At 40.2% G+C, this 26,772-nt stretch overlaps 1 protein-coding gene across 1 annotated transcript; it reads left to right on the top strand.

Annotated features, from left to right (window-relative positions):
* Window positions 1-10,097: 10,097 nt before the first annotated feature.
* On the top strand, window positions 10,098-26,130 carry LOC121382887 (serine-rich adhesin for platelets-like). Its single transcript, XM_041512565.1, has 11 exons — window positions 10,098-10,416; window positions 11,257-11,389; window positions 13,303-13,430; window positions 17,480-17,588; window positions 18,597-18,796; window positions 19,837-19,951; window positions 20,555-20,676; window positions 21,270-21,378; window positions 22,543-22,943; window positions 24,275-24,454; window positions 25,528-26,130. Exons 1-11 carry the CDS (start codon window positions 10,098-10,100, stop codon window positions 25,674-25,676), a joined length of 1,965 nt encoding a protein of 654 aa, XP_041368499.1. The 3' UTR covers window positions 25,677-26,130.
* Window positions 26,131-26,772: the final 642 nt, after the last annotated feature.

Below are 26,772 nucleotides of genomic sequence, written 5' to 3'. Positions count from 1 at the left end.
AGGCCGATATGCCGCTTGCTAATGTGTGTATACATGTATACGTTCTCTTTGTTTATTTTTTCTCTTCAGCTTTTTTGTTATTATTGTTCTTGTTTTGATTGTATACTGTCATTACACATGTTAATGTATTTATAAATGATCTGCATGTTTAATTTTCATTTAAGTACAAAACAAATCCTATGTTATTAGAGCTCAACCTTTAATGTTAATAATTTACGCATCGTTTTCTTGGATCTTCGTTCGATTTGCATTAAATCTATGCATTTTTGAATGTGGTTATCGTATTTCAGTATGCTCATAATCATGTGTTTGCACTTTTCTTTGATTTATCTTTGAAATGTGTATTTTCTTTACATACAGACCTTTGCTGCTTCATTTTCCTACGCCATAATATATTTCCTGTTTCGTTCTGTTTAACCCTCCACGTAATTTACTTCCGCCTAATAAAAACGTTTATTCTCTTTGTTCTTGTTTCTTTGGTGAGTTTTGTGTTGTAAACCCTATAGTAATCTTCTTATTACTTTCAGTCTTTTTCTACATATGTATATAGACATGTATATGCGTTTCTATTCACTTTCCTATAGTTGTCTATAAATAGTAGTGTTCTGATGTGTATATTAATAGTATGTCTTACTGTTCTCTTGCTATATGTAGCATAATTTTCTTGTATTGTGGGGTTATTAAGTTCCCTACCTATTTTATGTACCGATCCCAATAAAACAGATAGAGAGTTTATAAAAACCTATTTGCTTAATTTGTATGTATGTTATCCTATATTACGCTATAATTGATTTAATGATAATAATAACAATAATAATAATAATAATTATTATTATTATTATTATTATTTCTACTACTACTATTATTATTTTATTATCAGTAACAATAACGTCTAAAACTTATAATGTATTTATTATGTTACAATCTTGATAAATCATTGTACAGTGTAATGTAGTAAACATGTTTTGATTTTAACAATGATATACTATATAACGTTACAACAGTTATTCATATAATTTTAAATATATTATTCGTAAATGTCATGATAGGCCACATAATATCGTGAAATAAATAAATAAATAAATAAATAAATAACTTGATGTATTCTAATATCCCAGTGTTGTTTTTCTCTGTAGGTGACGAAGGTATTCGATGTTATGAATGTAACAGCGGGACGCCAGACGAGGATAACGCCCTCTGCCCCCCGGATGGTAGCTTGGACCCGGAACTTGTGACAAATGCCACGTGCGATCCCGGAAACTGTATGGCGAAACAGAGCAAGGCTAACCCTGGTAGTGAGTATACCTGTAAACTCTTACTATCAGGTCCGGTCCAGACGTCATATATGGGGTGGGCGTTTCAGTGTGGTAGGTTTCCATGGAAATATCCGAAAGGAAAGGAATGGTAGCATTATGACACATCAGCCGATTTTAAACTGTGGCTGGTTAGTGTCTTAACACAAATATAGCTGTTAGTTGACACTTGAAAATAAAAGAAAGGAACCCCGTTGCCAGTCACTGGTTTGGACGGCGGGTCATTTGAGGGGCCAGTCACTGGTTTGGACGGCGGGTCATTTCAGGGGTCAGTCACTGGTTTGGACGGCGGATCATTTGAGGGGTCAGTCACTGGTTTGGACGGCGGGTCATTTGAGGGGACCAGTCACTGGTTTGGACGGCGGGTCATTTGAGGGGCCAGTCACTCGTTTGGACGGCGGGTCATTTCAGTCACTGGTTTGGACGGCGGGTCATTTGAGGGGGCCCAGTCACTCGTTTGACGGCCGGGTCATTTGGAGGGTCATTTGAGGGGCCAGTCACTCGTTTGGACGGCGGGTCATTTGAGGGGCCAGTCACTCGTTTGGACGGCGGGCCATTTGAGGGGCCAGTCACTGGTTTGGACGGCGGATCATTTGAGGGGCCAGTCACTGGTTTGGACGGCGGGTCATTTGAGGGGTCAGTCACTGGTTTGGACGGCGGATCATTTGAGGGGCCAGTCACTGGTTTGGACGGCGTGTCATTTGAGGGGCCAGTCACTGGTTTGGACGGCGGGTCATTTGAGGCGCCAGTCACTGGTTTGGAAGGGGAAAGACCAGAGTCCACCGAGAGCGGACCAATCGCGCCCAAGTCGAGTGCTCAACCACTGGGCCACGCTTACTGGAATGACGCCGAATGGTTTCACTTCATTCTGTGTACTGTAGATAATTACTCCCAGTCCTCATTATACCAAGAGCTATATGCTGTCCAATATTCCTTCCATGTAGTCTCAGAGACGATGGTCATGTTTTCACAATTACATACAGTATCTTGTTACAGGTGTTAAAGGTAGTACTAAACCAAATAACATCCGGCTGGGTCAAAGTTCGAGGTGCACTTTAACTTTTGATAGAGCAGTTCCAAGTATGTAAGTAAATATAGAAGAAAGTTAGCGATCCAAGAAAGTAATAATATATTTTCGTTGTTGTTGTTGTTGCGTCTTTGAGAATAAATTTTTTATTATTTTAGGTATTGTGCGCGGCTGTTCAAACAGTGTGTATGCGCCTCCTGACGTCGACGTGCCCATGGAGGGGTGTATGACCATTGCGGGGGAGGAGGTGTGTTACTGCAGCCAGCCCTTCTGTAACACGATGTCCATGACTCCGCTGCCTGCTCCCCCGCCCCCGCCCATGCCTAGCAACAGTAACCGAATGGATGATGGAAGCAGAAACAAAGGAAACGGAAATAGTCGTCCGAAAAAGCATGGACGCATGCGTAGTACGAACAGCCCAAGAACAAGAGGGCGGGGTATGAACAATGTTAACAGGCAACGGACTAATAGTAGTCCAAGTAGAATGGAAGGGGGTACAGGAAGGCGTACCAACAGAGGTAGAAATGTGGGAAACAGGAACAGTATAAAAAGGGGAGGTGGTGGAAATTCTAAAAATAGACGGAACCCGATGAGAGGTAACCGTATTCAAAATGGCGGCCGTGCTAACAGTGGCAGGAAAAGCAACAGATCTACGAGAAACCGAGGGAATGGGAGTGCGAAGCGGGCAATGAACGACGGAAGGAATCCATTTGCAAGTAACAACAAATCCACCGCAAAGATCAACGCTTCAAAGCGCGTTGGCAATGTGAGCAAACAGAAGAAGACGCCTGGTGGTGAAAACCTCGTGGTGCGCGTTATCAACGGAATCTTTGGGACAGGAAGAACAAACCGAAACCCGTTTGGCAGACGATCGAGAGGGAAACGCAACCAAAATGTTTAACACTAACACGACAATTCCTACTGTGTTTTCCTTTATATGTGACGTTCTTTATGGACACGTGCGTAAACAAGAATGGCAACTATTTAAAACTTTTGATGGAACATTAGTATTCTAGACAGTGTTGGCAGATTTGTTTTTAAAATAAATAAAATATGTTTTATGCTCCATCACTGTGTGTTTTGTTAGTATACATACATACATACATACATACATACATATGGATGCCTCAATAGCTCAAAAGGTATCGTGGCAAGTCTGCAAAGTTGCGGGCGATTCGGTGCCATAGGTTCCAGTCCCAGCAACGGCACGGGACAATTTGTGAGGCCAGAAGTGATTTAATTATCCCCTGCGCTAGTGCAATGATATCTATGTATGTAACAGTCAACGATACAATATGCCGGTTTAGACCGATTTGATGTATTTATAAAAATAGTAAAGTAGCATGTGGCATGGTTAAAACAAATAGCAGTGAGTCGCTAGAGGAGTTGAACTGTCATATATATATTCTTCAAAACAGTAGGATAACCTGAAATATTAATGTTAATATCAACTATTAGACCGAACATATGTTTTGACTACAGACGTTCAAGACTGTTTATCAAAACACCGAAACACATGCCATAGTCTGCGCATGCAGATTTTGACAATTTCCAGGATGGTCTAGTAATCACTGTGAAACATTATTTCTGTCAATCTTTGTCATTCTGTTGATCATACAGTTGTTATTGTTTTGCTTTTAGTCATAAAAAAACCCGTCAACTTTCAAAATTCACTTCTGACCCCAATCGTCCTTTAAGATCATTGGTGGTCATAAAACCTACTGTAATACTGAACTACCGGTTGTAATGTTTGCCCAATTAATTCACTACTATCATATAACCATTCCCCACAGCTAATATACCTTACAATTGTTGCAATTGTAAATTATTATTAGAGTTCCCCTACTTTTTGAAGATATATATATATATATATATATATATATATATATATATATATATATATATATATATAGATATTCATGATATGTTTGCACTCGACACATTGATCGTTTTGATCAGTGTCTGGTGTGATCGTAACGTGAGTGAGGAGTATTCACTTATCGCCAGGCCTCCACAACCCTCCACCTTTCCCCAGGTATTGCGCTCCGAAGGCTGCAACTGTCGTATTTGAACACCTGAAATAAAAATATTTCTCTGAGAGCACACCCCTGAACACTCCCTAACGAGTCGGGTCCCTCAAACGTCCATCCACCAGGTATGCACTGGCAGTGATCCTCCACCAACAAACAGATTCCGCGGGCCATGCCAGCACACTCTACGACTGTCACGTGTCTTCATGTGCCCATCGCGACCCTTGGTCTAGAATTGGAGAGTTTTGTTTGTTTGTTTGTTTTGTTTAACGACACCACTAGAGCACATTGATTTATTAATCATCGGCTATTGGATGTCAAACATATGGTCATTTTGACACAGTCATAGAGAGGAAATCCGCTTCATTTGTTCCATTAGTAGCAAGGGGTTTTGTATATGCATCATCCCACAGACAGGATAACACATTCCACGGCCTTTGATATACCAGTCGTGGTGCACTGGCAGGGACGAGAAATAGCCCAATGGATTGATCTCAAACCGACCGCGCATTAAGCGAGAGCTTTACCACTGGGCTAAGTACCAGCGGTATATAAAGCCAGAAGCACGGCTACCCATAAGAACTTTGTTATATTGAGCTTTCCCACTTTGGTTGTCATTAAACATTTATAAGTAACTATGTCTGAATCATTGTTTATCAAGGCTCACCACAATGTATTAATAAATACTATGATCGAACCCATGAAGAAATGCTGTGAGCTGTTCAGGGGCCAGTGCAGTGCCTAAACCATCCACTAGCGCTTACAACGCCTATGGTTTAATGGCGAGTGTCCTAACTGTTGAATGGAACATCTTTTTATATAGACATCTCTGTTTATTGAATATAGTGCAGACTGTAATTGTATCACTTGGCTTATACATTGTTAATTGATATACATGGGTAGCAGAAAGGAATATTTTATAATTACGAAGTTTCCTACTATAGAGAGAAGTATATTGATGTGTTCAATGTTGATTCCACACTCATCATTCCAACAACTACGACGTTTATAGATGGCACAGTGAATGTGTAGAAAGTCTAACAATAGTGTGAAAATATATGTGGGGGAGGGAGACAGACAGGGAAGGACCCCCAGACAGACAGACACAGAAACAGAGATCACGAGGGACAGAAATACCGAAAGACATATACGCAAAGACAGACGCAGACAGAGGTAGACGCAGAGAGAGAGAGAGAGAGAGAGAGAGAGAGAGAGAGAGAGAGAGAGAGAGAGAGAGAGAGAGAGAGAGAGAGAGAGAGAGAGAGAGAGAGAGGCTGATAGATATAGAGAGATAAAGAGAGAGAGAGCGAGAGAGAAAGAGAGAGAGAGAGAGAGAGAGAGAGAGAGAGAGAGAGAGAGAGAGAGAGAGAGATATATGATATATATATATATATATATATATATATATATATATATATATATATAGAGAGAGAGAGAGAGAGAGAGAGAGAGAGAGAGAGAGAGAGAGAGAGAGAGAGAGAGACAGACAGAGAGAGAGAGAGACAGACAGACAGAGAGAAAATGCATTTGTTGTGATAATAATTGTAGTTTTCTTTCTTTTCTTTTTTTTTCTTTTTTTTTTTGCCTTTTTTTGGCTTTCATTCCACATGTTGTTTGCTAACCTTTTGTAAGCATGAGTTAATCATTAACGTCAAGGAAAATGCACCAGCAGTAATAAAGACATACATCTCAATGAGTTCCTTTGATAATACGTTTTCATCAACAAACAATAAATAATTGTGTGACTCATTAGCACTATTTGACATTTATTTATAAATCTTATTTACATCAAACGAACAAAACAGCACAACATGACGCTTCAACCTAGTGCTGGTCTGATCGTCCACATTGTTTTAATTTGTTTACATTTTATTACACAATCAGTATAACAGACTTCAAAGAATAAGACAGACAGCAATGGAGGCGATATCTCAGGTTGGACTTCATATATCCATGTAAGTATTGGTGTTTACGTAATCGAGACCGCATAATAGAAACATTTGCGTCGAGTTATTTATTAGCGTGTATATAAAAGAGAGAATATGTAAACACGAGATGTTTTAGTTTTCACGATAAGTGTAAAACAAACAGTCATGTTACTAAGTTGTTTCTTCGTGGATCTTCTTTTTCTTTCCGGAGGTAAGTTGCTTTCAATTAGTTATCAACTGATTATTACAAATTAGAATGTGTAAATGTGTAACACCAACATAATCAGCATGGTAGATTGGCAGCTGTAAGAATGTAAATACTGTGCAAAACGTTAAAGTTTGTTTTGTTTAGCGATACCACGTAGAGTTATTGGATGTCAGTGATCCTCACATATGGTATTTCAAAATTTAATGTCATGGTTTCTGCAGGCCCGTAGCCAGTGGTGGGTCGGGGGGGTCGGTCGACCCCCCCCCCCCCCCCCCCCCACCGGTGGCTTTTTTTTTCAGTATGCCCCCGGACCCTCCTAAGCAACTCGTGCCTTACCATAAGCCTAAAGCCTAAACGACCTCCGCCACTCCCAAATCCTGGCTACGGGTCTGTTCTGCATATATTTTCTAATGCGTATTTTCATATACAAATCATGACTTTATGTGGCTTTTGAATAGCAGAACAAAAATGTTTGTACAATGAAGACATAGCAGTGTGCGCAACTAAAATCATTAGCTTATAAGCAGGGCAGGACATAAATCGGGGTTATCTTATATCAAGATGTAAAACGTGCAACAGTAAATAGAATCTCAAAATGATTCTGAGTATAATTGTATTAACAATTTGTGGTCGTTTCTTGGTTTTGTTTTTCTACTAATCGCAGTTATATATTTGTTTTCTGTGGTTTAGCGAGTGCGTGTCAAACTGTGCACTGCGATGTCGCATCCGCCTCAGCCTGTCTAGATTTTGTACGCCCGATAAATAACCTGTCATATGCAGCGGAAAATGGAGTTCCTGTTGATGAGAGAATGGTGTTCGCTGCTTGCAGGTAATATTTACCATTTTGTGTATGTACCAGTTTATCACGTGCGATGTACCTTATTGTTCTGGCAAGATAGACCACTCTGACGTACAACAGACCACTCGTCTGACGTACTAAAGACCAGTCACCTGACGTACTAAAGACCAGTCACCTGACATACTATAGACCACTGGTATGACATACTATGGGCAATTCGTCTGACATACTATAGACCATTCTCGTGACGTACTATATACCATTTACCTGATATACCATTACCCTGACGTACTATAGACCATAGATCATTCAATTGATTATAGACTATAGACCATTTACCTGATGTACTATATATCATTCCCCTGGTGTACTATAGACCATTCGCATGACGTACTATAGACGATTACCCTGACGTACTATAGATCATTAACTTGATGTATTATAGACCACTCACCTGACGTACTATAGACCATTACTCTGACGTACTATATATTATTCTCCTGACATCGTCTAGACCATTCCCCTGACGTACTATATACCATAGATCATTCCCCTGATGTATTATAGACCACTCACCTGACGTACTTTAGACCATAGACCATTCAAACGATTATAGACCACTCACCTGGCGTACTATAGAACATTCTTATGACGTACTATAGAACATTCTTATGACGTACTGTAGACCACTCACCTGACATATTATAGACGACTCGCTTGACGCACCACAGACCGATCGGCTGACGGAACACCATGGGATCGATGTCCCTTTATCAATCCACTTCTCCACGACTGGTGTCTTCATATCGCTGTCGTTCTGTCTGTCAGTTATGACATGTACATGTATACTACTTTAAATGGAATTATCGTTTTATAGCACTCCAATTCCATTTTTCTTGGATATTATTGTTGTTGTTGTTGTTGTTGTTCTTCTTCTTTCTTCTTCTTCTTCTTCTTCTTCTTCTTCTTCTTCTTCTTATTATTATTATTATTATTTCTACTATTATTTCTACTATTATTATTATTTGAGTGAGTTCGACAAGTACCAGACGTGTATGGCCAATGTTCCTCTGGCGGGATGTGACCGGACAATGAGTGCAGTTCACAACATTACCCAGACGATGTTCACCAACATTTGTCCACAGGATAAACGTACAGGTAAGATTGCACCGACAGACAGTTACAACACCCGTGTTATATGTTTTCATTGTGTATAATGGATTTACAAAGATGCACTGATGGTGTTGAGGTTCTCAAGGGTCGAATAACACAGATATTGCGATCCTCACAGGTGTGCATTTGTTCCAAAGACCACACCCAGACGTGGATCCAGAGAGATGATGCTAAGGGATCGCACCCCACAATCAGGACTTCAAAGTTCTCTGAAATAGAAAGTCACATTCAATTAGTATTCATTAAAATGAAGAATTTCAAGAGAAGCAAAGTTCGGCCCTCAAATTGAAGTTTGGCTGAGGAATATAATTAAGTACGTTTTTCCTAATTTGCAGGTTTTCTACATCATCGAAGATGCTGGAACGAGCCATCTGTCATACGAGCTATTAGAGACTGTCATGCGCAGTTCTTTCCGGAAGTGACAGGATCCGAGCTGAGCACACTCTGCGGGTATGTATCCACTTATCTCGTCCTCCTCATCGGCCTGACAGCTGGACTGAGAGTAGCCTCTAGGATATCTCCTGATTTCTTCTCTCACATTCAAGGTGTCTTTTAAAACGTGTTGTAGTGTTTATCAGACAAACATGTCTTCTTTCCTTCCTTAGACAGCTGTCGGAACCATAGTAGCCTCTGCAGTTCTGAAAGTAAAACGATGTCCTTTCGTCGTCAGGGTTATCGTGATTGTATTTATATTTTCCAAACTAAAATATATAACGGCACTTAGAGTATTTTTAAAAGTGTGGGGGTGGGGGGTGGGGGGGGGGGGGAAGGGGAGAGACTGTCAATGCGATTTTTCTAAATAAGGGTGAGCACCTTCATTGTGATGTCTTGGGAATGGAAGTTTGAAGGTCCTGCTAAATACTGGTGGCGTTAAACAAAACAAACTTTAACTGTTCTGTGAGCACATGATTTTTATCTCTTTTTCTGCACGATTTTCATGGAATATTTATGTGTATACCGTGTTGTTCTGAAGTATAATCAATATAGTGGTGATTTGATATGTTTGCTGGTAAGACTTTACAATTTCATTCATTTCATTTGTTTCATGTATACTTATTTGCTGTCCTGGACACATACATCACCTGTCTGGTCTGTCTGTCCAAGACAGTGACAGGGGGTTAGTGGTTAGTGGTTACTGGTTAATGAGAGGAAGGAAATGTTTTATTTAAGGACGCACTCAACACATTTTATTTACGGTTATATGGCGTCAGACATATGGTTAAGGACCCCACAGATATTGAGGGAGGGAACCCGCTGTCGCCACTTCATGGACTACTCTTTTCGATTAGCAGCGAGGGATCTTTTATATGCACCATCCCACAGACAGGGTAGTACATACCACGGCCTTTGATATGCCAGTCGTGGTGCACTGGCTGAGAGAGACGTCGGTGTAACTCGCTCTGGGTCGGAGCCGGTACCGGGGTATGAACTCAGTATCTACCAGCCGTAAGTCCGATAGCTACAACACCGACGCCGGCTGACACTACTAAACACATGTCACAAATATTTACAGTTTATGCGATTTCACTTTCTGGCATGATTACATGTATGTTGCTCAAATATCTTGTTTTTACTTTATTGGTATTTTGTTTAGCTACAGGAATAGTTACACCGCGTGTATGGTGTCCGCTGTCAGCCAGTGTGGATGGGAAACACGAAACTGGGTGATACATTTCCTGGGTGTGGCCTTCCAGACATTGGAGGAGGATGACGTCATCAAGAACGTCTGCGACAGCTCGGTCACTGACGTTACTCCCACCCTCACAAAAAAACCAGAAACCACGAAATTACCTAATACGGAAACAACAATGGCGACAATGACACTGACAACTACAGTGACAACGACAGCGACGACAGCGCCAACCACAGCGACGACGACGCCAACTACATTGACAACATCGCCAAATACAGCGACAACAACGCCAAATATGGTGTCAGGTACGGCGACAACAGTAACGAGTGAGCACGATACTGGGTAGAAAGGTCTGAGAAACCTGTAGAGAAAGAGAGAGGGGGAGAGGGGGAGAAAGAGGGGGAGAAAGAGGGGTCAGTGGGAAAGAAGGTTTAGACACACACATACTTCAAATACAGACAAACATATAGGATAACACGTCACATCCTTACAACTCTAGTCGGGTTTGAAATAACACAGCGGGTCCAATGTGAACTGTAAATCTTACTGGCCATCTGACATCAGTGTGACCACCGAGATTCGTCTGGCTACAACTATAGCATAAAATGACCTGCTGGTTATCTGGTCAATCATTGTGTTGTATTTTCAAGATAAGATTCTTATTTTGTCCAATTAAACTTAAAACACGCTAGCTTTAGCACACACGTCGGCTATCTTGGCTGTGTGGACCAAAAAAAATAGTTAGTGAGAAAGGAGACGGTTTAGTTGTCTTACACCTCATTGAACCTCAGCTAACTTGGCTGGCTGACCAGTTAGTTAGCAGTCGTAGGTTAGAAGTAGAAGGTGTTGTGGTCTAATTGAACCTCACCTATCTGGGCTGTCTGTCCAGGACAACTAATTAATGGTAGTAGGTGTTGTGGTCTTATAACTAATTGAATCTCACCTATCTGGGCTGTCTGTCCAGGACAAAGAATTAATGGTAATAGGTGTAGTGGTCTTATACATCATTTACTCAGGAAGGGTGAAGAGGCAATGTCAGGATACGAACCCAGTATCTACCACATTTAAATTCGATGACATGACTTAAACACTACCCCTCTGAGACCGGTTTTAAGAGTTGGAATCTAACCTATTTCATATTTTAGACCAGTGTGACCACAATGGCGCCACCTCGTGTTTCGCGGAGTTCTCGGCTGAAGTACATAAAGTGGTTTCAACAGCCTCGACTATCTCGGGATCATCTGCCTTCAACGCATCGCTCATTCCTTACATATGCAGGTGAGTCTCATACAGAGCAGGTTTATTAGTGTAACTATATGACTTGCAGAATTGTATTTGACTATAGGCTCGACCAAACCTGAAATATGAGATATATCCTATGTGCGTATGATACCGCTGTTCTTGAGTGACTTGTGCATAAATTCTCGTTCCAGCCAGTGCACCACATATGGTATATCAAAGGCCGTGGTATGTGCTGTCCTGTCTGTGTGATGACGCATATGAAATACCCCTTGCTACTAATAGAAAAAATTTGCAAAGTTTCCGTTTTGATAATATTTGTCAGAATTACCAAATGTTTGACATCCAATAGCCGATGATTAAATCGATGTGCTCTAGTGGTGTTGTTAAACACAACAAACTAACTTTTGTACTGATTAAAGGCAGTTGACTTACTGAAGAGTAGGTCACACAGATATTTTTGGATACTTAGCCATAAATGAATTAAATATGCCGACATATGAATAACAAGTAGGGTGTGACGACTATCTAGCGGGCTGTGGACAATACTTCTCGAGACAAATTAAATGTATACACTAATTATTTAAATGTGAAAACAATTACTAGATTATGTGCCGTAACAGCATGTCTTTAACAGTGTATAGCGTGGAAGGTGTGGGTTTATCTTCAGGACAATATAAGATAATACAGTGTTTTCGTCTGGGTGTGTGAAATAATCATATGTATGTCCCATGAACGTCATCTTTACTACTTCATCTGTTCAGCTATATATTTATTTTACAGTGATGTTTGCAGTGGTAGTCATAACAGAAGAAAGACTAAAACTAATTTGTCGATACTACAGTGATATGTATTAAAGCTGCCATTTCCGTTTAGCAGCTCCTTGCTTTAAAACAACTCCTTGTTAATTGGCCAAGTGATTTAACAGTGTTATTTAACCTGTATCAAGCAGCAGAGACATAAGCGTACGAGGCGGAGGTGTGGGAGGGGGGACTACCCCCCCCCCCCCCCCCCCCCCCCCCACACACACACACCCCGAGCTGCAGCAAGCGATATTCCATGTACTTGGTCAAAATGAGCTGGCTTGAAACCTTTTCACCATGTATTGTCTTCATCATACCTACAATATTAGTTGAAATCCATGTAAAAATGCATAGTGACTCGTTTGCAATGCTACATAGCTGTGTGGTAGTAATGCTAATATGAATAAATGGATTATACAGGATTCGGGCATTTTTGTTTAATTCGGGCAAACATCAGCCTGCTTCCCTACAAAATGTGGAGCCCGTACGCCTATGAGTTGCTCCTGCCCTGGATGGAGGAGCCGGCATGGGTCGAAAGCTGCGCAACAACAACTTGCTCTGAATGTGCACGTTAAACCCTATGACCTATCCTGACTTGCCTATGAGCAGAGACCATATTGGATATTTCCTCATGTGGCCACAGAACACAGTTATCTTCCCATTTGGTTGTCCGGAAATTTGTCCGCGCATGTAGTCTGCTGTTTGACTGTGATTATTTCATGGCAGACAGCTATGAAGTGGCAACTATTTGACAGACGTTCACAGGGTAGACCATGTACTTTGTAAACATGTGTAATTTGTTAACATTGAATATTTGTTTGTGGTAATTCCGGCCCATGCAAAAGTAGGGCTTTTTGTGTAAAATGGGTGTACTACGGCCAGGTTTAGCGGGTGTGTTTGTTTAAACCAATATCCTGGGAGAAAGAGCTGGACAACAGGGGTTGTCCTTTTCAGGGCATGTTTCCCCTAGGCAGGCAAAGGTACATACAAAAATCCATGGGCCTGCTGATATTAATAAAAATGTTACAGCCACTAACGCTATATAGAAACGTATAGCGTAATTAATTGTGGTCTGGCCAGATGGCTGCTTAACCCAGATTTGCATTATTTCAGACTAAGTCAGCAAGCTTCTCTCTCTCCTTTCCACAGGCTGTACAGCGACGGTTACGTGCCTTGTGCCACGCTCAAGATCCGGAATTGCTCGTCGTCGTTCTCAATCACCCACCACATGGTTCAGCACGCCTTCCAGTTCGTCTGTAGTCCACAGAATGTCGCCAGTATGTTCACGTTTACAGTATTCATCGTTTAACATTTAAAGGGCGGGATTTAGCTCAGTCGGTTGAATGTTCGCTTGAGGTGTTTGAGTCGCAGGATCGAACCACCTCGGTGGATCCATTGAACTGTTTTGGGTTTTGTCTCGTTCCATCCAATGCATCACAACCGGTCAAAGGCCGTGGTATGTACTTTCCTGTGTGTGAAAAAGCGCATATAAAAGATCCCTTGCTGCAATAGGAAAAAAAGGGTTTCCTCTGATGACTATATATTAAAATTACCAAATGTTTACATCCAATAGCTGTATGATTAATTAATCACTGTGCTCTAGTGGTGTCGTGAAACAAAACAAACTTTTAACTTTTTAACATTTAACGTCAAATACAGTAGTGCAGGGTAATGCATACAAAAACTCTATTATATTGGTCAGTATGGCATCATTGACAAATAAAAACAATTCCAATTACTGCCAGTATATATATATATATATATATATATATATATATATATATATATATATATATGCATCCCGTGCTGTTATGTTTATATAAAGGTAAATCAATAAAATTGGTTATTTTTATAAGTGTATATTGATTTTAGATAATCGGCATAAAACGTGGCGCACAACTGATCTATTAAAGGTCGTGGTATGTTGTGTCCTGCGTATATCACATCGCTATGTGGCAGCCAGCGGGTTTCCTCTCTTTCTTTCACTCTCGACCAAATGTCGAAATACATGTGTAATCTTATGATAGACACCAAATAGCCGTGGTTTTAAAACGTGCTAAGATGTTGTTACCCATACATTCCTTTACTTTTCTCAGTCGAATGTCAGATAATGGCTGGTTTACATCCATCCACAAATATAACCAGGACACTGATAGCGATGCTTAATTTAGTTTATTAACAAGTTACAATCGTCTTCTCCTTTGGACAAATAATAATCGAAACGGTGTTGCTTTTATATCCACTGAAGGTTATGTACAGCACATCAACAGTTAGCCCGAGTACTCTGACGGTAAGAGAGCTAGACGGACATTTGGACAGTTTTTAAAACTATCTTAGTACTCTGACGGTAAGAGAGCTAGACGAACATTTCGACAGTTGTTAAAACTATCTTAGTACTCTGACGGTAAGAGAGCTAGACGGACATTTCGACAGTTGTTAAAACTATCTTAGTGCTCTGACGGTAAGAGAGCTAGACGGACATTTGGACAGTTGTTAAAACTATCTTAGTGCTCTGACGGTAAGAGAGCTAGACGGACATTTGGACAGTTGTTAAAACTATCTTAGTGCTCTGACGGTAAGAGAGCTAGACGGACATTTGGACAGTTGTTAAAACTATCTTAGTGCTCTGACGGTAAGAGAGCTAGACGGACATTTGGACAGTTGTTAAAACTATCTTAGTGCTCTGACGGTAAGAGAGCTAGACGGACATTTGGACAGTTGTTAGAACTATCTTAGTGCTCTGACGGTAATTAGCTAGACGGACATTTGGACAGTCGTTAGAACTATCTTAGTGCTCTGACGGTAAGAGAGCTAGACGGACATTTGGACAGTCGTTAGAACTATCTTAGTGCTCTGACGGTAAGAGAGCTAGACGGACATTTGGACAGTCGTTAGAACTATCTTAGTGCTCTGACGGTAAGAGAGCTAGACGGACATTCGGACAGTCGTTAGAACTATCTTAGTGCTGTGACGGTAAGAGAGCTAGACGGACATTTGGACAGTCGTTAAAACTATCTTAGTGCTCTGACGGTAAGAGAGCTAGACGGACATTTGGACAGTCGTTAGAACTATCTTAGTGCTGTGACGGTAAGAGAGCTAGGCGGACATTTGGACAGTCGTTAGAACTATCTTAGTGCCGTGACGGTAAGAGAGCTAGGCGGACATTTGGACAGTCGTTAAAACTATCTTAGTGCTCTGACGGTAAGAGAGCTAGGCGGACATTTGGACAGTCGTTAAAACTATCTTAGTGCCGTGACGGTAAGAGAGCTAGACGGACATTTGGACAGTCGTTAAAACTATCTTAGTGCTCTGACGGTAAGAGAGCTAGACGGACATTTGGACAGTCGTTAAAACTATCTTAGTGCTCTGACGGTAAGAGAGCTAGACGGACATTTGGACAGTCGTTAGAACTATCTTAGTGCTCTGACGGTAAGAGAGCTAGACGGACATTTGGACAGTCGTTAGAACTATCTTAGTGCTGTGACGGTAAGAGAGCTAGACGGACATTTGGACAGTCGTTAGAACTATCTTAGTGCTGTGACGGTAAGAGAGCTAGACGGACATTTGGACAGTCGTTAGAACTATCTTAGTGCTGTGACGGTAAGAGAGCTAGACGGACATGCTGTGACGGTAAGAGAGCTAGACGGACATTTGGACACTTGTTAGAACTATCTTAGTGCTGTGACGGTAAGAGAGCTAGACGGACATTTGGACAGTCGTTAGAACTATCTTAGTGCTCTGACGGTAAGAGAGCTAGACGGACATTTGGACAGTCGTTAGAACTATCTTAGTGCTGTGACGGTAAGAGAGCTAGGCGGACATTTGGACAGTCGTTAGAACTATCTTAGTGCTGTGACGGTAAGAGAGCTAGGCGGACATTTGGACAGTCGTTAAAACTATCTTAGTGCTCTAACGGTAAGAGAGCTAGGCGGACATTTGGACAGTCGTTAAAACTATCTTAGTGCTCTGACGGTAAGAGAGCTAGGCGGACATTTGGACAGTCGTTAAAACTATCTTAGTGCTCTGACGGTAAGAGAGCTAGGCGGACATTTGGACAGTCGTTAAAACTATCTTAGTGCTCTGACGGTAAGAGAGCTAGGCGGACATTTGGACAGTCGTTAAAACTATCTTAGTGCTCTGACGGTAAGAGAGCTAGGCGGACATTTGGACAGTCGTTAAAACTATCTTAGTACTCTGACGGTAAGAGAGCTAGGCGGACATTTGGACAGTCGTTAAAACTATCTTAGTACTCTGACGGTAAGAGAGCTAGGCGGACATTTGGACAGTCGTTAAAACTATCTTAGTGCTCTGACGGTAAGAGAGCTAGGCGGACATTTGGACAGTCGTTAAAACTATCTTAGTACTCTGACGGTAAGAGAGCTAGGCGGACATTTGGACAGTCGTTAAAACTATCTTAGTACTCTGACGGTAAGAGAGCTAGACAGACATTTAGACGGACATTTGGACAGTTGTTAAAACCATCTTAGTACTCTGACGGTAAGAGAGCTAGACGGACATTTGGACAGTTGTTAAAACAATCTTAGTACTCTGACGGTAAGAGAGCTAGGCGGACATTTGGACAGTTGTTAAAACCATGTTAGTGCTCTGACGGTAAGAGAGCTAGGCGGACATTTGGACAGTTGTTAAAACCATCTAAGTACTCTGACGGTAAGAGAGCTAGACGGACATTTGGACAGTTGTTAAAACTAAGTACTCTGACGGTAAGAGAGCTAGACGGACATTTGGACAGTTGTTAAAACTATCTTAGTGTTCTGACGGTAAGAGAGCTAGACGGACATTTGGACACTTGTTAAAACTATCTTAGTACTCTGACGGTAAGAGCTAGACGGACATTTGGACACTTGTTAAAACTATCTTAGTACTCTGACGGTAAGAGAGCTAGACGGACATTTGGACAGTTGTTAAAACTATCTTAGTGCTCTGACGGTAAGAGAGCTAGACGGACATTTGGACAGTTGTTAAAACTATCTTAGTGCTCTGACGGTAAGAGAGCTAAACGGACATTTGGACACATGTTAAAACTATCTTAGTGCTCTGACGGTAAGAGAGCTAGACGGACATTTGGACACTTGTTAAAACTATCTTAGTACTCTGACGGTAAGAGAGCTAGACGGACATTTGGACACTTGTTAAAACTATCTTAGTGCTCTGACGGTAAGAGAGCTAGACGGACATTTGGACACTTGTTAAAACTATCTAAGTACTGCGGCGGTAAACTGTCCAATGTTCGTCTAGCTCCCTTACCGTCAGAGTAGCCTACTCGGGCTAATCAACAATATATTTCACTATCACCATTTTCTTGTAGATATGTTTGCCAGTCTCGACTGTATTAGCAAGTCGGAAGTAGTCTCGTCTGTACAGGACTGCACCGCTAGGTTACAAGAAGATGCCAGAGGTCCAGTGAACGCGTGCAGGTATCGTTCAAACATCAATTTGTAGACTTGTTTCCGTTAATTCTGTCTGAGAGATTCCAAACATCGCGCTCCCCGTCGGACTATAACCGAACTTCTCTCTACACATAGGGGCGGGATTTACCTCAGTCGGTTGAGTGTTCGTTTGAGGTGCTTGCGTCGCAGGATCGAACCACCTCGGTGGATCCATTGAACTGATTAGGGTTTTTTCTCGTTCCACCCCAATTGGACAAAGGCCGTGGTATGTGCTGTCCTGTCTTTGCAAAGGTACATATAAAAGATCCCTTGCTGCATTAGTAAAAATGTAGCGAGTTTCCTCTGATGACTGCGTGTCACAATTAACAAACGTTTGACATAGCCCATGATGAATTAATCAATGTGTTCTAGTGGTGTCGTTAAACAAAACAAACTCTACACAGACTATTACAAGAAGTAGATGAGAATGTTCCCTTCTCAACATTTTTAAAAGTGTAATTTTTTATTCGCCTTGTTTGTTTGTTTTTGTTTTTGTTTTTTGTTGTTGTTGTTTTAGGAGGGAGTGTAGGTTTTGGGTAGTTTTTTTTAACAAACTCAAATTTGTATATGTATATGACGTTCGTTTGTAGACAAACTCTTACTGCAAACTGCAAAGATGTAGAATGTATTATTAGCACTACAATATAAGCAATTCTTTATTATGTTTGTTCTACATTTTAATTAACTAAAAAGACTAATAATCTCCACTATCGCCGCTTCCAGAAACGCATCATCAACAACAAAAACAACCCTTAACGGTTGGTACTATAGTACATGATATAATTTATGTATAGTTGGTGACACAAGTCTATTTATGAGTTGTTTAACATTGAGGAAAGTTACGGATATTAACTGTTTTGCTGACATTATGTCTTGTAATAGGATTAAAGGACAACTATCAGGTACACTTCTTGGCATCCATCTTGGTAATACTTTCTTAATAAGTATTTTGACTCTCTGCGATGTATATATTCATCATTTAATGACTGTTTGCAGTATGCTGACTAAATATCAGTTGTGTATATTGAATACCGTGGGCCAAGAATGTTCTGCACCCATACAACCTGATATAACAGAGTTACTAAACCACGTCCTATCACCAGTCTACCAGCTGTTCCGCTGTGACGAAGTAAAGCTTCCGGTTCCTGCGAAACCAGTCTCACCAACGACGACCCCGGGATCTACAGCACCAATAGGTAGCAGGCTTTTCCTGGTCATTCAGTTTCTGGTATTTAGTGCAAACAGAAGGTATACTCGCAGATACACGTTATGGTCTCTAATGACTACTGAAGAGTTAGAAAACAGCTTTACACAGCCTCTCATTTGGTATAGTTATAGTGGCTAGCGAAAGGTTAAACTCGTAATTTTGTAGAGGTTTATCATACCCGAACTACATTATGTGATTTCTTATACATTTTAATACATGTAGTCACATGTAATATTTGATAATTTTATATAATAGATGTTACGGAACATTTTGTCTAGCAACGTTTTATCAAGACAAGACAAGACAAGACGATATTTATTCAGTTATTGAGGCCACATGACCAAGATAACTACTTTTAAAAACAAATTAATTGTGCGCTACGCTTGTACAAATTTACAATACATGTATAATCAATTTAAACTGGCAGATTTCTTTTTAAAAACAAGGCTTTTCCTTTAATACACTTTATATTTTGGGTGGAAATCAATAGATTAATGTTGTCTCTTGTAGGATTTACTATAAAGTATTCTGATATGAAATATTTCCTGCTCAAAGCATAATATGGACATACTAAAAGAAAATGATATTCATCTTCCACTTGATTGAGATTACACTTTAAACAGATAGTTTCATTTCTTTCTATTACTGGATTATATCTGCTTTTCTGTACTTTTAATTTATGTGACAAACACCTAAATTTAGAAACAATTCTCAAGAGATCTTTGTATTGTGACAAATATAATATATACTTTTCTGTTTCTAAAAGAGATTTATAAGAAGAACATGTCTTTAAAAAATGAGAAGAGTTAATTTTATCATGCCAGTGTTAAAAATGAATGTCTTTACATCTCTGTACAAAGCTGGACATAAATAATTTGACGTTTTATCATAATTTATCAATACTGTTTACTAAAATTGTGTTCTTTCTGCAAATATATATATATATAGTTTTTTTTTGTGCAGAAATCAGGACAAATAAATGTAGTTTGTTTTTAAAAAATGTTTTACTTGTGTATTTTGTTTTGACAGATATTTCGAAATGTGATGGAGCCTGCCTTACGATTCTGAAAGATAAACTGTTTGAGATTAGTGTGAACACATCTTCGGGTAACTTCGTTTTCTCTGACGTCACATCTATATGTCCGTACGTATCTGTCTTATTTCATTGTCATAATAATGTATCAGTCACATACATATTTTATATTTTACTAGTATATTTTTATAGTATTAAAAAGTATTATTAATAATATTAAATATATGAATTATTTTTTCCGAATATTGTCTCCTAATCTAGCGGTGTCAAGAAAATATAATAGTTTATTAGATTACATTTACCTTTTTGCTGTTTGATTGGTGTGACATATCGACTCATTGATATAAATCGAGAGAGATTTGATTAGATAAATAGACAGATAGACAGACAAAGATATGGAGAAACACACACAAACAGAGAGAGTGGATGAGAGGGAAGGAGAGAGAGAAAGCAAAAACAAAGACACACACATAGGCAGAGAAAGACAGACAGACAGACAGACAGACAGACATACATACAGATAGATGGCTTGATAGACAGGCAGATAGATAGACAGATAAAGAGATAGATAGATCGATAGATGGAGGGAGGGAGGGGGGAAGATAGAAGGGGATGGGGAAGAATTGAAGACAAAGATACAAGCAGACTTTCACGAGATTGAAGGTGTTGTGTAGTGTAATATTTATGATATATAATTATGTTGCTATGATTCAGCGAGTTTTTCCTGTACCGAGAGTGTCTGACACCGTGGTACATGGCCTGCCCCGACACCAGCATGGCGGTTCACGACTCGCTCATGCAGACATTCTCCTTCGTCTGTCTCGAGGTATACCACGGTGAGTAAATATGTCGTCATGGAGACATGTAAACACAATTCGCCTCACACGTAGTATCTGTAACACAGTGTGTTATTGGGGTAGGAGTAGGGGATAAACAGAAACATAGTACACTGGAGATGCATCGAATTTCCAAGTTTAAAAATAATATAACTTTGAAGTTTGAAAATGTTTCCTCAGATTGTGTTAATAATTATTTGATTTATATCTATAATGAATATTATTGAATTTGGTATAATAAATTAACTAAAAGTTCTATTAAAAGCACACATTGTGCACATGAATTCATCACATTAACTTTGGTATGATTACTGATTATTGTATTGATTATTGTAAGTATGACTCTTATTACTGTTAGAAATACACGTTCTCATTGTCGTAATCAATTCTTTATTTACTTACAGCTTTACAACTCAACGATACAAAAACACACATACAGATACAAAGACTGCGCGATATTGTTGTTGTTGTTGTTGTTGTTGTTGTTGAAATATTACATCAAACTTAAAAGAGTTGTCCACTGTTGATATTTTATCAAGACAGATAAACTTTTTTTAAGATAACCCAATGTGGTGTGTTTATTTTCGTCACAGATATTAACGACCATACTGATTGCTGGACATTGCCAGCGGTGAAAGACCAGTTCGCGATCTGCAACCAACAGATGGAGGAAGGTTATATTCTGAACCAAGACAGCTGCCTGTAAGTGAACACAACTGAGATTTACAGATTGTTTTGTTTTAACGACACCACTAGAGCACATTAACTTATTAATCATCGGCTGTTGGATGTCAAACATTTGGTAATTCTGACACGTAGTCATCACAGAAAACCCGCTACATTTTTCAATTAGTAGGATCTTTTATATGCACTTTCCCACAAAAAAGAAAGCACATACCATGGCCTTTGACCAGTTGTGGTACACTGGATGGAACGAGAAAAAAAACAGCTATCAGTTGAATGGATCCACCGAGGTGGTTCGATCCTCAGGCGAGCAGTGAACCGACTGAGCTAAATCCCGCCACCGACCCCATCCCCACATCGTGATACACGGGGGGCAGTTCATTATTTAATGTTATGAAAGTGTCACTCATTTATAAACACTAAGGCATATTGTTCACTACTAGCAATCACACATTGCTTACATTTTATAAACACTAAGGAATATTGTTCACTACTAGGAATCACACATTGCTTACATTTTATAAACACTAAGGCATATTGTTCACTACTAGGAATCACACATTGCTTACATTTTATAAACACTAAGGCATATTGTTCACTACTAGGAATCACACATTGCTTACATTTTATCGTACAGTATACATATTATATAATGGCATAGGCATTTGGTTTCTTCTGCTCACATGTTCACAGCGCTGGAATAAATGGACTGATTGATGAATGGATGGATGATGGATGGATGATGGATGGGTGGAAGGATGCACTGATGGATGATGGATGGGTGGAAGGATGCACGGATGGATGGATAATTTAATGAATAGTAGGAAGGAATGATTGGTCAATGGACATCAATTAATTTTGGGTTGGTGAATGAATGACTGGATGGATAGATGGATGAATGAATGGATGGATGGATGAATGAATGACTGGATGGATAGATGGATGAATGAATGACTGGATGGATGGATGAATGAATGACTGGATGGATAGATGGATGAATGGATGCATGGATGGATGCATGCATGGATGGATGGATGGATGGATGCTTGGATGCACGGATGCACGGATTAATGGATGGATGGATGGACACTGGTGGGCACTGGGCAGATGGATAGAAGGACGAATTGTCTTTCTCTATCCTAGCATGAACTGTTGTGTGTGACTGTATACTTTGTGATGCAGCCAACAGGAGTCCTACAAGAGTTGTCTTCTGACCAAGATAAACGAGCTGTGCCCCCCGCGAGCCGGACAGATTCTAGCGACCTACATAGACCTGGCGCAGTCAGCAGCCTGTGGTACGTCAGCCACGACGGCCACGACCAACCTCACAACACAGACAACTACCGCTACCACGGCTAAACTCACAACACAGACAACTACCGCTGCCACGACCAACCTCACAACACAGACAACTACCGCTGCCACGACTAACCTCACAACACAGACAACTACCGCTACCACGACCAACCTTAAAACACAGACTGCTGTCACGACGTCAACGAATGGTACAACGACTGAGTGTTCATACGTAGAAACAACACCAGAACCGATCACTGCAGCCACGACAAACGTGTCTGAAACAGGTACGTTAAAGTTTGTTTTGTTTAACGACACTACTAGAGCACATTGAAATTCTGAAATATAGTCTCAGAGAGAAAACCTGCTAAAAAAATGCATTAGTAGGAAGGTATCGTTTATATGCACCATCCCATAGACAGGATAGCACATTATATATAATAAAAGGCAAAAGTTATTGTGACACACAAAATACATACATAATTGATGATAAGTTTTTACTGCCGTGTATGAAACGTTATACCATGGAAAGAGAAATGTCAGAAGGTATGCAAAAGAGCAATAGTCCATGAAAAGGGCGCACCTGCCGTATGCAAATGAGCCACATCACTAGAGCGAAGTTCACACAGTTAGTAGCGAGTGTGTCCACCTTGAGCATTGGTACAGGCCTGGCACAGTCGTCTCATTGAGGCCACTAAACGCTGGAGAAAGTTCCTGGGAATGCCATTCCAGATCTGAAGAAGGATCAGCCGGAGTTTATCCATGTGTCTTGGTGAGGGGTTGTCACGGGTGGTCGGCCGCTACGGGGATGGTCCCTGACCTGGTTGCTTTGTTGATACCGTTGCCACAAGTGCCATATGGTGTTTCTGTGGACGTTGAATTGACGTGCGACGTCATGCTGCGAGGTGTCAGATTCACGCATCCCTATGACTCGCCATCAGTCATTTTCACTGAGGCGTGGCATGACGAAATTGCATCAAACAGTTCACTAATGATATTTTTCTGACTTCTGGACTTCTGAAGGCTGCACAGAGTGGTAATGATTTGCAGCTGAATGTGTGGCCTTTTATGGTGAACACTGGACAGGATTTCTCCGAAATATTCCATGATTCTTGCACAAAGCATGCAACAACTGCTTGGTTGCATTTCTTCGAGCTGTTTCGTGCACATTTTCTCTGGTTTACATCCATAAATCCATTAACAAATTTATTACTCCAAACAATCCATGTCACAATAACTTTTGTCTTTTAGTAGCGGCCGACCACCCGTGACAACCCCTCGCCAAAACACATGGATCCGAACCACGCATCAAATCTGGAATGGCATTTCCAGGAACTTTGTTCAGCGTTACTAAAAGGCAAAAGTTATTGTGATATGGATGGGGTTTTCTATTTTTGTCACACTTTTCGTTCGTTTTCGTTGGACTCTCTCTGGCACAAAAAATAATTTTTTTAATGCTGCAATATTTTTTCTTTCATTGTGAGTGTGGGTAATTTTTGGCATGCTTCCATCAGAGAACTGTTCAAGCACGTCTGTCGTAAGCACAGCCTCCGACTTCGTCAGAGAGTTATGTCTATAACAGGTGTACAACATTTCAAATCTACTGTTTACATTTTAGAGAATGAGTCCATCAGCCCGTTTGAGGGTCCCATCCAGTGCTACGAGTGTAACAGTGGCTACTACCCCTCGTACCAGAATGAGTACTGCCCAGTTAGCGGCAAGCTGAAGACGTGGGCGCTCTCCACCTCAATATGTGACGGGCCGTGTGTGTCGAAAAGCAGCCAATGGAACAAGGGAGGTAAATGTGTTTTTACAATTTAAATTTTGATCTTAAAGGGGTTATGTCTACAAATGAATTGATCCCATGCATAATATTTACATAATTAACTCTAGAATAATAATTTTAAAAAGAGGGGATCCCCGAATAATGTATGGATAAATATAGCATGGCCACCATCTTCGGTGTTTTTTGTCTGTGTTGAATGTGTATGTATAAAACAGTGACGTCACTAGTTAATGCATGTCACACTGAATATTCCGCTCTAAAATAAAAATATTTCTACTAATATATGGAATTATTTAGTTGTATTTTAATAGGCATATAGCTGAAGGTGTAAGTTGTATGTTTCCAAGCAAACGTTAATACATATTTTTGGCGGGAACCGCCATTATTGCAACTTTGACATAGCACCTTTAAAGCTTCAAGCAGTGTGAGTTACGACAGGTCAGGTTAGGTCAGGTCAGGTCAGGTCAGGTCATAGGGTTGTACGTGCACATTCAGAGGAAGCTGTTGTAGCGCACGCCTGTTCTGGACGCAGGTGTCGGCTCTTTCGTCCAGGACACGTAAACGCCTCTTTTTGTATACTCGTTTACCATAATACATAATTTAAGCTACGTGCAAATGCGGATATTTCCATGCTGAGTTAAAAGACGATACACATTTCGCATGTTTAGTTCTTTCAAATAAAATGAAAGAATGGAGAGGTTTTGTAAATGACACCAGGAAAGTTGACGATATTCGTTGAATCGAATTTATTAAAGTTGATGTGCTGTTTGTGTTTTGCATTAGTGGAATATTCTACTAATATCCTCGTTAAATAACAAGAGGAAAAATGGGTTAACATGAACTGTTTTAAAATCGTAGTTACTATGAAGACAGTTTAAAGTAGGGAGACTATGATTCGGGTACATCCCGCTCTACTGAATGTTTATTGATATAAAGGAAGGCGTGATAACTGTCATGTTTACCGTATTATTTTCTAAATATCACCTGTGGTTGCTAAAGAAACTATCATCTGCTTTTTAATGTAATTGTATATCAAAAACGAAAGGCGAGGAATACTAATGTGTGGTTATGTTTTGTTGCTTCAGATATCTTCCGCGGTTGCTCGAGAAACTATTACCTGTCCGAGCCAGTTCCCCGGTCAGGTTGTGAGGAGATTGGCGGGGAGATGTGGTGTTTCTGCGATACGGACAGATGTAACTCTGACGCAATGGAGGAGTTTGTTGATCGAGACTAGAGCGCAGTCACGTGGTAGTCCGTGTCCAGACAATCTAATGAACACTCAGCAAGAGTAGAATCCATCTTCTATTTATTAAACCACATCCATCATTAATTTTAATGTGTATTATTGTATATTTATATATGATCAGTCATGGTCAAACTAGAAGCAAATAAAAGACTTGAAATTGAACTAGACGTAACTGAAGTGACCAACACTACGAACGGTACACGCGTTGGCGATAAGAAAATTATTTCATCAAATTCACCATGCATATACCTATCCATACATCTACTTAAGGTCCACGCACGGCTATCATAGGCCCAGCTTCTGACATCGCCAGCCACTTGATCCGCGGCGAAGGGACTCATGTACTAGTATAATTTACAGTTCGACAATCAAGAATAAACAGTTTTGTAAATGTTACAAATGTTTAAAACTATAATGTACATATTTCGAAGAACATATTTTGAATATTAAATAATTTTTATAATATTATTTTTGGTTTGTGTTGTTGTTTTCCTCGCTATTGAACGATGTTGTTGTTGGGTGTGGGTTTTTTTTTTTTTTTGGGGGGGGGGTGTGTGGGGGGGATGCGGGAGGGTTTACGCAATGTTACGTAAACAATATCTAAAATTATTATCTATCATGACATACGAGGCATTTTCTGGAGAGTGATGTTAAACTTAAAGGTGATGTATCATGGTTACAAGTGTCATCATTCGCTATTGCTTCCTTTATTTGTCATAAATAATTCCATATCAATGATGGATCCTACCATACTCTTTACATAACTCGGGAATAGTGAAACTGTGCGCCGTGTGGCCAGTCGCGTTCATTACGACAAGATTCTTGTCTTATCAAGTCTTGTCATCTCTTGTTATGGTTTCTGTCGGCAAACAGATAGGGCCGTCAAAATGAGATATGTTTGAAAAACCGCAAACTTGCCAGCAATATAGCTTGGCTTCGCGTTATGAAGTGTTCGCCTTTTACTGAGCGTTACCAAACCCAAAGGTCATCCACAAAATATTATCTTCTGTTTTCTACTAGTAAAATAATTATTTGGTTGTAACTTTATATGGGAATATTGCTGAAATGTTTACATTTTAAAGCG

The sequence above is a fragment of the Gigantopelta aegis genome, chromosome 10, assembly GCF_016097555.1.
Source record: "Gigantopelta aegis isolate Gae_Host chromosome 10, Gae_host_genome, whole genome shotgun sequence".
Lineage (NCBI taxonomy): Eukaryota > Metazoa > Mollusca > Gastropoda > Neomphalida > Peltospiridae > Gigantopelta > Gigantopelta aegis.
This window is presented reverse-complemented; position numbering and strand designations above follow the sequence as displayed.